General features: G+C 51.6%; 1 protein-coding gene across 8 annotated transcripts in view; it reads right to left on the bottom strand.

Annotated features, from left to right (window-relative positions):
• The window catches only part of HNF4A (hepatocyte nuclear factor 4 alpha), a gene marked incomplete at both ends in the record, with an annotated part of 52,530 nt that overhangs the window by 713 nt on the left and 38,489 nt on the right, over positions 1-13,328 (bottom strand). For 3 of the 8 annotated variants that reach the window (XM_084248307.1, XM_084248308.1, XM_084248304.1), the window contains 6 exons: positions 490-612; positions 3,776-4,012; positions 6,594-6,749; positions 7,585-7,672; positions 11,034-11,189; positions 11,839-11,945. In XM_084248307.1, coding sequence (XP_084104433.1) covers positions 490-612; positions 3,776-4,012; positions 6,594-6,749; positions 7,585-7,672; positions 11,034-11,189; positions 11,839-11,945 — 867 coding nt within the window. Of the gene's footprint in view, positions 1-459; positions 613-3,709; positions 4,013-6,593; positions 6,750-7,584; positions 7,673-11,033; positions 11,190-11,838; positions 11,946-13,328 lie in introns of all 8 variants that reach the window. The other 5 variants (XM_084248305.1, XM_084248306.1, XM_084248303.1 and 2 more) reach the window with 3 other exon arrangements.

Below are 13,328 nucleotides of genomic sequence, written 5' to 3' on the forward strand. Positions count from 1 at the left end.
ATGTTGGACAAAATGACTTAACTCTTTGTAGGCCTTTGCCCAATGACAAACACACCCTTATGAGATTTTACCTAGAGGACATCCCCACCCAGTGAATGGTTTCACCCTATTGTCTCATGGATAGCCTTACCCAATTGGGCAGCCTAACTTCAAGGAACAATTTAATCTAATGGACAACATCACCTAATGGAATTCTAATTCCAAAGGACATGCTCACCCAATGGGCAGCCTCATCCAATGGATGCCTCATTCCAAGGACAGCTTCATTCACTAGAGGTTATCTCACTGAATAAATGGTCTCACTGAATAAATAGCCTTAGCAAATGGACCATCTCACCCCCCACTCCCTACCTTGCTACACAGAGGACTGTTGTATCCAGGTTCCCATGTTCTAAACCCTTCTCCTTCTCTCTTAGGCCCCAACCGCCTCCCTTCCTGGGTAAAACCCAAGTTGCCCACCTGCCTGCCCCCTGGGTCGGGGCCACTCACACATCTGTCCATTGCTGAGGTGAGTAGGCATCGTGTTGGCCACAATGACATTGGTGCCCATGTGTTCCTGCATCAGATGAGGGTGCAGAGGATGATGGGCATGAGGTGCATCGCTAGCGGACCCTGCAGGTAGAGAAAAAACTCAATCAAGATGGGAAGTCTAACATAAGGACTATAGGACTTGAGGCACTATCTTCCCCAGGTGTGGCCAGTCAAACTGCTCATCGAATATTGACAGCTCCTATTCAGTTCTTACTTCCGGTTAGTAAACTGGGGGTTGCCATTCTTCTCCATAGCCTCCTTGAGGGTATTAAGAGGACCCCAAAAAACATGATTAGTGTATTGACTGCATCTTCATGTAATAGATTTAGTCAATGATTTTCAAAGTTCCTTGACACACAAGTCTTTCAGCCATTTGATCCCAACTCACCTTTCAGCTTCATCACCCATACATTCAGATCTACTTATAGCATCTCTGTGTTGCCTGTACATTCCTATCTCTATGCTTTTACTCATGTGTTGCTTCCACTAGAGATGCCTTCTCCATGCACACTCACCTGCCACCCGCCTCCCTGCCACACTATGTCCACAAGTTCAAATTCCAACTCAGATATTTCCTGCTTTGCAAAGCTTCTCTTGATTCTCTCTACTCCAGTAGGAAGTAAATATTTCCTTCCTTCAAATTTCCATAATAATTTATTTGTAGCCTTTTTTTTTTAAACAACCACTTCTGTTTGTGAGCATTATAATTAGAGATGTATTTTCCTTCTCTCTTTGAGGCCTAACAAAGTGTCTGGAACACAGTAACAGCTTCAAAAACCCTATCAGAGAATGATAATATCACATGGGGTGTGGTTTGATAATAGACTGTGGTCACCAGTGTGTCAATGATGGAAAGTTAGAGCTACAAGAGGGCTCTAAAGTACACCTGTTTCAATGATTGCAAACAACGACTGAGCGTCTCTTATGGGCCAGGTGCTATTTGACAGCACTTTTCATGTTTGACATAATTTAATCCTCACAACAATCCTATAGGGTCGGTACCATGACTTTCCTGTTCTGCAGATGACTACCCAAAGAAATTGATGATTTTACCCAAGTTTATCTGGCAACAAAACACAAGTTCCTTCCTACCCTTGATCTCAATGCCACCTGATTTATAATAACCCCATATTCAAGGGGTCAAAGAGAGAATGACATGAGTTAGCGTATGACAGTGATTCTCAACTGGGAATGAGTTGATGTGGGCCCCTACGGAGGCATTGACCCTATCTGGGGCATTTTTAGCGGCCACCAGTAGAGAGGCAGGACTGGCATCTCTTAGGTGGGGATGTGGCTAAATAGTTGTGAGGACAGCCCTCACAACAAAGAATTTTCCAGTCCCAAATTCCTAGTGCTGAGTTTGAGAAACTTTGCTTTTGGTCATACCATCACCAGAAACTGCATCACCTCCAAAACCTTGAGTCCAAGCTTCCTCACGTTGACCTCATGCCCTATCCTTGTGGCTCAGCTAGTCTGGTACCATCACTGCAAAAGCCCTTCAGCCCTTGAGGCTGCCAACCCAATGACTCTGTTTTTCACCACCTGTCACCCATTTTCTTCTTAGTATGGCAAAGGTCCCATAGTCCATCATTATGATTGTTTCCTTGCAACCACCCTCAACCTTCTCATATCTCCCCTCAGAGTGAGACATTTTTCAGAGATTGTCAATACTTGCTCTGTCCACTTCTGTATTTTTGCACTTCCTCACTCACTCACTCTGTAGCAGACTGGCCCAATCTGGTTTCCCCTGACAGTGCTCTCAACACAATTGCCAAGAGCCTCCCTGTTGCCAATGAGCACATTGACCTACTCCTGCTGTAGAATTTAGCAAATTAAATGTTGTGTTCTTAACACATGCTCTTCTCTCGGATTCTGAAGCTACCCTTTCCTTTGTCCTATCCCCTGACCAGTCCTCCTCCATCCCCTTCCATGGCACCAAATTGCTGGAAAACCACCAAGCTGCCCCCATCCTGAGCTTTGGGCTTGTGTTTGAGCAACAGACTCATAGAACTGACTCCCTGGTAACCAACTTGGGTGTCTAATAGTCTCATGTTTAACTGAAGTTTCGACTGGATATCTTGGTTTATCACTCACCAACCCCATGCCTGGACTCAGACTGCCTTTTCTGTCTTCCCTATCTCGGTATATTACTCTGAGCAAAATGCAGGTTTTATCCTTGGCTTTTCCCCTGCCCTCATGCCCCACATCTGATCTACCAGCAAATCCTGTGCATTCTTCATCTGAATAGATGATGAAGTTTATCTATGCTGCTAAATTTCTAACCATGTCTAAGCCTCCATGTCCTTCCCCTTAAATTTACTTTTTACTCAATAATCAGAGTAGTTTAAAACATTAGTTTCACTCTCCTGACAAAAGTAGAAATGGAGGGCCTCCCTGGTGGCGCAAGGGGTTAAGACACAACCTATGAAGCTATTGGCAGCACTGCAGCACGAGTTCGATCCCTGGCCAGGGAGTTACCCACATGGCGCAGCAGACCTCTCCTGACTCACCTGCTGCTCCCCTCAGCAGTGTATTTCAGTCAGTTGCCTGTTCTGTTCCCCACTATGTCTCTCGTGAATCCTCTCACCCACTGCACCTCTGGCCTGTACCCCAGTTCTTGTATGCATAAATAAATCTTTTTTAAAAAATTAGAAATGGAAATAAAATCCAGATTTCTGATCAAGGTCCACAAGACTGTGGTTATGATGTGGCTGTGCCCAACTTCCATCTTCATCTTATGTGATCCCACTTCACTCAGTCTCACCACCATAACCTCTTTCATACAAACCTCCTACCTCAGGGCCTTTGTGTGAGCTACTTCTGGTGGAATGTTTTTTTTCTTGGCTTTTAAATGTTCTATTTCCTTTTAGATATTAGATTTTAGCACAAAGTCATCACCTCAGCGTAGTCTCCCTTGGCCAAGCTAGTTAAAGAAACCTCTCTTCAGTCATACTCTACAGTATTACCTGGTTATTTCAAAATCTGTAGTTACCATGTTTATTATATACTTGATTATTATTTTACAGACACACACACCCCACACCCCACTCATGAGGACAGAGATCTTGCCTTCTGCTGAGAATAAATGGGGCATTATTCCCATTTTCTTGCTGAAGGAAGGGAGGCTTGGGCAGGCTAAGGGGCCAGAGTGAGGACATGATGGAACCGAGAAGTGAGCCCAGGTCTGTGTGAGCAACCCCAACACTCTGCCCACCTCGCAGCCCATCCTGGGCCTGACACGGACCTCCCAGCAGCATCTCCTGCAGCAGGTTGTCGATCTTGGCCATGCCGAAGAGCTTGATGAACTGGATCTGCTCGATCATCTGCCAGGTGATGCTCTGCAGCGTAGGCAGCAGCAGCAGCAGCTCACCGAAGCGGCCGCGCGAGTCGTACTGGCGGTCGTTGATGTAATCCTCCAGACTCACCTGCACCTGGGAACGCAGCCGCTTGATCTTGCCCGGGTCACTCAGCCCCTTGGCATCTGCAATGGGAGGGGGCCCAGATGTGCTTTGATTCATGGGGCCCAGATCAAGACCAACTGGCCCTAGGGTGTCCTTAGCAGTGCTGGGGTGAGGATTCAGTGTCCTCGAGAACCAGGGTACACTAGTGCAAATTGCAGCTTCCTAGACTCGGGCAGAGAGAGGTGTCTGTCACACAACTGCGAGAGGGGCGTGGAGGATGGGGAGCAGAACTTCAGGAACCCCTCAAAGAGGGTGCTGAGCAATCTCCTCATTTTACACACAGGAAACTGAGGCACGGAGCAGATCACAGTCAATTGTTGGCAGAGCCATGACATGGGCGTGGACTTCCTGACTCACAGCTGAGGTACCACTGCCCAGACCTCAGCCCCTTGGCTTTGGCGGTCTTAGAACAGAGCTATGCACACTGCTGCTCCCGTGCCTGCATTACCTTGGTGTCACAGCTTAAGTTTCACCTCCTCCAGGAAGCCTTCTCTATTCATCTCTCTCAGGTCAGCGCTATGAGTGTCTATCATGTCTCCACGTTTTTGTGGCTCCTTGGTCACCACTGACCACACAGGGCATGACTGTCTCTCCCACTCCACTCTGAGCTCTGGGTGGACGTGTATTTCTTTTGTTGTTGTAAACACACTACCTAGCATCACGTGTAGTCAACAGTTGTTGAGTAGATGGCTAGATGAAGGGATGGGCAGGTGGATGAATGAAATGAATGAATGAAAAAAATCAATGGATAAATTCTAGAGAGTTAACCTAGAAGGGGACTCAAGTGGGCATCCAATGGCTAATCTCAATCTTCATGGAGATGACGCACTTATTTCTTCTTTTATGGATAAAGTAGGTGGCAGAAAGAGAATGTCACCTCCACTTTCAGTTCAGGGCTCTCTCAACTGAGCCACACCTCTACAAGCCTTCATTCAGTCAACAAACACTTATTGAGCACCACCCTTACCAGGCCGCCTGCCCCCTCCCAGCCAGGTTGCTGACCTGTCTTGGCATCAGTAATCTTGCACATTTTACTGAGCAATTAATATTGACAACCCTGTGCCAGGCACTGATGGGGGTACAGCCTGGGCCAGGAAATAGTTCAAGGAAACTAGAACCAGGAGCCTCATTCTTTAAGAAATGGGGACTGGGCCTCCCTGGTGGCGCAAGGGGTTAAGCACAGCACTGTGAAGCTGTCCCCAACTTCTGCAGCACAAGTTTGATCACTGGCCAGGGAACTATCCACATGGCGCAGCAGACCCCTCCTGTCTCACCTGCTGCTCCCCTCAGCAGTGTATTTCAGTCAGTTTGCCTGTTTTGCTCCTCACTCTGTCTCTGGTGAATCCCCTCACCCCCTGCACATCTGGCCTGTACCCCAGTTCTTGTATTTATGCATACATAAATAAATCTTTGAAAAAAAAAAAGAAAGAAATGGGGATTAGCACTTGCTTAGAACATGGGCTTGAGAGCTGGAGAATCTGGAGTTCAAATTCAAGCTCTTCCATCTCCTGGTTGCATAACCTTGGACAAGTTAATCAATCTCCTTGTGCCTTAGTTTTTTTTTTTTTAATCTACAAAATGGGGATAATAACAACTCCTATCTCAGAGGTACCCTGTTGGAAGTAATAAATGTGATAATCCGCCTAAAGTGTTCAGAACGGCGCCTTGTGAGCGCTCCATAAGCAGCAGTGTCTTCCTCTTCCTTTTCCTTATCACTGCAGTGGACCTAGCACGTGGGGCCCAGCAGTAAGGACAGTACCTGCCCCCCCAGCCGAGATGCCCGCTGACATGTGCGGAGGGACGGGGGTGAGCAAGCCTTGGGGGTCCGGGCATCTTGACATTGTAAAATGAGATCAGGCTTTGCTCAAAGATACCCCCATACAGACATGGTAGAAAAATGTGGGTGGCCATTGGGAGGTGGAATGTGGAGAAAGGAGACGCAGAGGACAGAATGGCGTGCAGGAAAGCATCCTGCTAGTCGGCGTGAGGAGATACACTCTGCAGCGACAGCACAAGAAACAAAGGCAGAAGCACAGAACAGCACGGGGGCCATCGGCACCTCAGCAGAGGACCTTGTCAGGAGCATTGTTGGGGGGGGGCAGGGAAAAGTGAGAAGATCCTCAGCTATAGTCAGAGGAAAAGTCCAATCTCAGACAGAGAAATCGAGACCCTGAGGGTGTGGATTCTGTTGAGAGCCGTAGACGTCCCTGCAGGAAGAGACGGAGGAGGTTCAGAAACAGTTCCCCCTGGGGAGGAGGCTTCAGGCAGGAAAAGTTGGGGGGAGCTGTTGGCATTTTTACTATGTAGATACTACGTGACTTTTTTGAGGAAAAGAAGAGGCAAGGCAAGGAAAGAAGGGAGACAGGAGGTGAGGAAAGAGAGGGAAGGAGGGGGGAGGGGGGAACAGAGGAAGGAGAACCCCAGGCCTTCGGAGCCAGAGGGCCCTGTCCAGCCCTGCAGCCCTCTGGACCTCGTTTTCCTCATCTGTTAAGTGGAACGAGCAGGAGCAGCCTCGCCTGGTGTCATATTAGCGAGCGGAGCTGGTGAAGTCGGGGTGCACAGCCGGGCGGGAGCTGGTGACACTGGGGGCGGCAGCCATACCTGGGTCAAAGAAGATGATGGCTTTGAGGCAGGCGTACTCGTTCTCGTCGATCTGCAGCTCCTGGAAGGGCAGCACCAGCTCGTCCAGGATGCGCATGGACACCCGGTTCATCTCCGCCAGCTCCGGGCAGTGCCGCGGGACGATGTAGTCGTTGCCTAGACGGGTGGGGAGGCAGGGGGTGGATGAGCTGCCGAGGGGTGCTGCTCTGTTCTCCCCTGGCTTCGGACAGGCCCTGCCCTTTTGCAGGTGGCGGTGCGGCTGGCACCCATGGGAGGAGGGCACAGCGGAGATCGCACCCCCATTTTACAGGTGAGGAAGCTGAAGGCCAGATGAAAGCCACGAGCTGCCTGAAGTCTCTGGCCTGGACCTGGAGCCTGGCTTTCTAGGACCCCGATCATATCATCCAGACTCTCCCAACACAACCCGCAAGACCAGTGACGCTCCACGGCCACTGGGGAGGCACCAGAGCATCAAGGTGAAGAGCTCAGGTCTGGGCTGAAACTGCACTCACCTGCTGACTAGCCAGAAAGATTCAAGAAATTACTTTCTGTGCCTCAGTTTTTTAATCTGTAAAATGGGGGTGAATGATAGAGCTTACCCCATGTTGCTGTATTAATGGGGTTAACGTTTATAAAGTAATCGAGGATCTGGCTCATAGGGTCCCCTATGCAAGCATTGAAAATAAACCAGCATGCCAGGGAGGCACAGATGACATGGGCTGGCGGGAGTCGGGGGTCTGTGCCAGGTACAGGTCTCCAGAAGGCACATGCAGGCCATTTCCTCAGGCATAAACTTGCTGTGCTCTAACTTCTATGCTGGGCACTTTAACTTCTTGTGACCATCTTTCCTTGCATCTGAGTGGGGAGTCCAACTGACAACACGGGGGTCTGCCCCGCTTGTCCCTGCACAGCCCCCTGGCAGGTCCCCGCCGGGCGGGCTGCCCGCTGACCTGGCCTGCCGGATGCCCTGGCTGGGAAGGGCAGCCCTCACCTAGAAGCAGCACGTCCTTGAACACCATGGATCGCTTGGTGGCTCCGAGCAGCAGGTGCTCGCCGGCGTGGGCTCTGAGCAGGGCCACCTGGAATAGAGAGGGGATGGTGCTGCAGACTGCACCCCGGGGAGGTGTCTGTACCCCTGGGAAAGCTGCTTCTAGCCAACTCAGTGACCCCGGGCACATCAGTGAATGCTCCCCTTGCCTTTACCTGCCCAGAATTAGAAACAGGCACCATAAAACTGCTACCTTCCTCCCTTAACTGATAAAACCAGGGGCCTGGAAAAGATTCAGCCAAAACCGGGAAGGGGAAAGCTGGAGACCAATTGCTGTCCTTGAGCTGCTGTATTCTAGGCAAGCGCTGCTACTCTGGCCTCGTCTGTGCACCTGATGAAACTGAAAGGAATGTTCTGGGCATGTTTTTGTGTCAGCAGAGGCTCAAAGGTTTTCATCAGACTCTCAAGAGGTCTACAACCCCCCAAAGTTCTAAAACTGTGGTGCCTGAATTCCTACCCATGGGCCAGCTATGAAAGATTATGAAAAGTGTTTTATAAAAATGCAGATTCTTAGGCCCTACTACCAGAGAGAGTTGGCTGTATGAACAGGATGGCCCTAATGGTCTGAATTTATCAAGTTTCCCAGTTAATTCTGCTCTGCAAGATCTCCAAGACATCTACCCACTTCCCATTGGATTCTGAGAGAGAGTTCCAAGAATCTGGGTGGGGGTGTTGGCTCCCAAGGCAAAGGGGGGGTGAGCACTGGTTTTTGGCAGAGGCCCAGCTTGACAGACCCTTCCCTGAAGAGAGGACGAGGCCCCCTGGAGTGCCTGGAATCTGAGGTACAGACCCACCCAATGCGCAGAGGATGTCGCCTGCCTTTCAGAATATCTGCTGTGGGGTTTGCAGGAGGATCAAAGTTTAGGCTGGTGAAAAGCAGTAGCAGGCTGGCAGCCTCGGGGTCTGCTCTGCAAGGTTGGGTTAGGAAGTTAGAAGGTTAGGAAGGAAGGTTAGGAAGTTATACGGGTAGAAGGAAGTTAGCCGGCCAAAATAGGAGGTAAAAGGAGCTCTGTTCATGGTTTCACTTGATTGTTCATTCTTCCAAATGCTAAGCACCTGCTAAATACTAGGGACTTTTTAGATAATGGGGTCTCAATGATAAAGAAAGAGAGAGAAACATCCTTTCGTGTCTCTCGCAGAGTTTACACTCTTGGGGATGCAGGGGGAAGGTAGAATAGATCATAGATCATAAAGCAGAAAACAAATAATAGGGCAGAGTGATGGTATGTGACAGTCAGGAGGGCAGAAAGGAAGGAGAGGAAAGAAACAGGGAAAGATTGAGAGAGGAGGGCCATGAGGAGGACAGGAGAGAAGGGGGGGTTGAAGGGGGAAGGGAGAGAGGGAGGGAGGGCGAGAGGGGCCGGTGAGTGACTAAAAGGAGTCAGCAAATGAATGAACAACTGACTTAACTTCTTCTCCAGATCTAGCCCTTCCTGGGCAGCCCTTTGTCCTGAGCCCTCAACTCCGCTGTGCTCAAGCCGTGGGAGGCTGACAAGACTTGAAGAAATGGGGACACTCCCTGGAGGTGAGAACCCGCAATCTGACCAGGACACACAGGGAGGCCAAGTTGCTTCATAGGATCACCTCCTCATTTCCAGGGCTCCTGTCACCCCCGTGGCTCTCACACGGAGAGGCAGAGACCTGTTCTGGAACCCCAGCTCTGTGGCTGCCTTGCTCTGTGACCTGGAGCAAGCAGCACCCGCACCCTGGGCCTCAGCCCCCTTAGGCACTTGTATGCCGCCTTCTAGGTTTCAGTGGCTTGATGTCCAAAACCAACCAAGAAGCAAGTGAGCTTGGAAGGTGGTTCCTGGGGCCATGTCGACAGATTTGGGGTGTCCCTTGAAGGACAATACCTCTTAACTCTCTTAACAAGTTGGGGACCTTATGCACCAGGAATGGAGAGCTGAGAACCTTCCTGGCCCCAGGTCCAGCCCCCTGACTTGATGGCTGTTCTGGGGGGTGGTCATGCAGAGTTGGGGGGGGGCTTGTGTGCGTTAATGATTGTCCTTTGTTTTTGGCCACCCATCACTGCTTTCTGAGAATTCTCTGAGCCCCAGCCAGGGAGGTTTGGGTGGGAAATCGAGGTTAACAATTGCTCAGCTTGGGGGTATCTTGTTGCCCTGTTGAGCCCCTGGGAAGGAATGGAAGGGATTAAACATTAATGCAGACTCTCCAGCAGAGGGGACCAGGGCCAGAGCGCAAGGAGCAGGGGAGAAGGCAGGGACACCTCGGCCAAGATCACGGCCCTCCCAGAGGGCCGGGGACTGCATGCGAGACAGCATCTGGTCCAGGCAGGCGTGAGACTGCGCTCCAGCCAAAGCAGAGTGTTCACAGCAAGTCCTGCTGTGCGATACTGATGACTGCTCTGCAAGAATCTGGGTGTCAAAGGAGATTGGGGAGCACTGGTTCCATGAAGTTCACCAGCTGCCTTGCCTGCAGGGATTCTCAGAAACCTGAATATCCCTGCCTCGCCAGTCTCCTGTGCAAACAGACTCAACAGAGAAGCAAAGTCACCCGGAGCTGGTGTCTGGGGTACTGTCCATAGGTGTCCCCTTGCTGCGCCCCAGAGCTGAGAGGTGCCCCAGTCCAGCTCCTCTTTCCCAGACAGGGACAACGTCTACAGAGGCCTAACCAGAGGCAGGAGCAATCATCTGTGCTACATCAGGAATTCATCTGGCCTCAGATCCCCCACCCCAGCCCACTTCCCTTGGGTATTCCAAAGACTGGACTTTGGAAAAGAAAATGCTGAGTTAAGCCATTTAAGTGGGAGCCAAGGAAGAAACTGTCATTGGGTGAGGCGAGCTGTAGCCTGGGGAAGGCATGTGGGTTCTCCATTGCTTGGATTGTACTTGTAAATGGTAATGGCCTCGGTCCTCCCAACGACATTCTGAAGCAGACATAATTCCCACCTTACAGAGGAGAAAACTGTAAGGGTCAAGAAAACTGAGGCTCAGAGAGCAGAGGTCATTCTTCCAAGCTCACACAGAGAGCCCGTCTTAGAGTTAGGATTCCAGCCCAAATCTCCTGACCTCATTATCCCTGTCCACCTGTCCTCTCCTCTTCCCACACCCTCAGGAGAGCTGCTTGGTGCAGGGGTGCGGGGTGCAGGGGTGCAGGGGTTAGGATCCTGGGCTTTGGATCTCACCTGCCTGGTTCTAACCCCAGCTGTGCTGGGTACGAGCTGTACGGCCTTAAGTAATTTCTACCTCTCCGAGCCCCAGCAGCCTCGCCTGTAACATGGGAATAACAGCCTTCCCTCCTTGGAGGATTGTGGGGGAGATCCATATTATAAAGTGACTTGAACAGCAAAGTGTGTACTTTGTTAAATAAAATCAAGGCTCTATGCCAGCAGCACACTCGGCCGGGCTCCCCTGCACAGGCCTGCCCCCCACCTGGTCATCCAGGGGCAGCTCGCAGAAGGCGGGGATGTACTTGGCCCACTCGACCAGCACCAGCAGCTGCTCCTTCATGGACTCGCACACGTCTGCGATGCTGGCGATCTTCTTGGCCCGAATGTCTCCATTGATCCCAGAAACGGGGGAGGTAATCTGGGGGAGATGAAGGAAAATGCTGGGCATGGCCCCAGGCCCTGCCCACACTCTTTGTCCTCTGCGGAACCCCCTCCCCAGATCATTTCCTGCAAAAGGGAGACTGCACTACCCAGCCTTCTCAGCTCTGAAGGAAGCCCAGGGGAAAACAGAAAGGAAGACACTGAGGCCTGCCCCCTCCCTGCCTTCTCCCCCGCTCCCTAAAATCCCAAGGAACCCCTCCGCTCTAGAGGAGCAGGGCAAAAATCCTCCTCATCATATGACAGATGACAAAGCCACGGCCCAGAGAGGTGCTGTGACTGGCCCAAGGTCAATCAGCAAAGCAAGGGCTGAGCCCTCTTTTGCAACTTGTCCACTGTCCACTACTTGTTTCCCTCAGGGCTTAGCTGATCTCAGGCCCTCAGTGAGAATAAAGACCGCATGGCCTGCAGGATGGGGCAGCAGGATGAACCAGAAAGCGCCCAGAATGCCAGCCTTGGGTGCATTTCTGTCTTTGCTACTAGGCCAGCTGCGTGATGCAGGACTCAGTGTCCCTTCTGTGGGGTCCGGGGTCCTCCCATCTCCAAAGCCTGGCTGCAGAGCACAGGGATGGAGGTGAGATTCTTTCAATATGGAGGATGCCCTGGAGGGCAGAGGGTGACGCTGGTACCTGCTGAGATAGGACCTCTGCCTGCAGGAGCGCGTTGATGGAGGGCAGGCTGCTGTCCTCATAACTGGACCGGCGAGTGCTGATTCGATCCCGCTCATTCTGGACAGCTGTGAGGAGGCAGAGAGAGGTGAGGCGGGAGGGCAGGGATGGGTGGGGTGGAGGGGAAGTCGCATGACTGATGAGGAGTGGGTGAGGAGCAAGGGGAGAGACTTTCATCCAGAAGGAGGTACTGCAGGGCTGTGCTGGTGAGGAGGAAGCACAGTAGGAGGTGGGAGTAGGAGGGAGGTGTAGGGGAGCAGGGCCCAGATCAGCCTGCAGGAACCAGGAGATGGATTCGAAGCAGCTTGTGGAAGAACTTTCCAAATGCTGCCACTGCCCTCCCCCAACAATGGGGTGCCTGAGGAGTGATCTGCCCATCACTGGAGGCATGCAAGATGGTGATGAGTGGACAGCAGCCCGAGGTGGGCAATTTTGAGCACTGAATGGAGAATCCATGTAGATGACATATTTTCAAACTCTGTTTTGGAAAAGGTCTCTTTATTTCTAGCAAAATATGTGTAAAATAAGGAAAACACTCAGGTGACATGGAGAAAGCCCCAGGGTTTCTGAACACCGAGAAGAAGGTCCAAGCGATGGGATCTGGAGGCTCCCAGCTGCTCCGCACATCTTGTGCATGAGCAGGAGCTGCAGGCCCCAGACCAGTCTTCTCAGAGCCTGAGCTGGCCCCTGCTCACCACAGGGGTCTCTCCCAGGAGCTCAGGGATGAGGCCCTCCTTCCACCAAGTCCCACACTCCACTTCGCGTCCCCATCTGGATGAGTCAGGGTCCATGATATTAAGATGGCTCTTCCCTGTCTGTCCTTGTTGCTTGGAGTCTAAGAGGCCTCCCTGCGCTTTGCTGGAGCTAGAGGGAGGGAGGGCGGGGTGGCAGGGACCTGGAACTTGCCACTCTCCCTGTGTGCTGACAGGACTCACATCCTCTCTCTGGGCCTCAGTTTCCCTCCCAAACCTGATCCTCTGCAGCCTTTCCATCTTGGGATCAGGCAGGTTTTTTCTTCCAGCCCCTCAAGCCCAGAGCTGGGAGCCTTCCTGAACATCTTTCCCTTACACCCCAAACCCCACTCATGCAATCATGCAATGATCCTTCCACGATCCATGTGTGGGAATCCACAAAACCCTGACTTGGGGCATGTCCTTCTGCTGCTTGAAACCAGCGTCCCTCTACCTCACACGAGTCTGCTCTGCGCTCCTCACCGGCCCTCGTCTCTGTTCTCACTTGACCATCTGCCCTGCACTCACTGGACCACCAGACCCACCTCCCTGCTCTTCCTGCATCCTGCCTCAGGGCCTTTGCTGCTGCTGTTCCCGCTGCCTGGGATTCTCTTCCTTCCACAGCTTAGCTTCTTCACGTTTCCATGTCTCTGGCAAAGGTCACCTCAGAGACACCCTCTGATGGCCCTCCTGGGGGGCACCCACTTTTCCATGCTCTAC

The sequence above is a fragment of the Talpa europaea genome (assembly GCF_964194135.1).
Source record: "Talpa europaea genome assembly, chromosome: 11".
NCBI classification, from domain to species: Eukaryota; Metazoa; Chordata; class Mammalia; order Eulipotyphla; family Talpidae; genus Talpa; species Talpa europaea.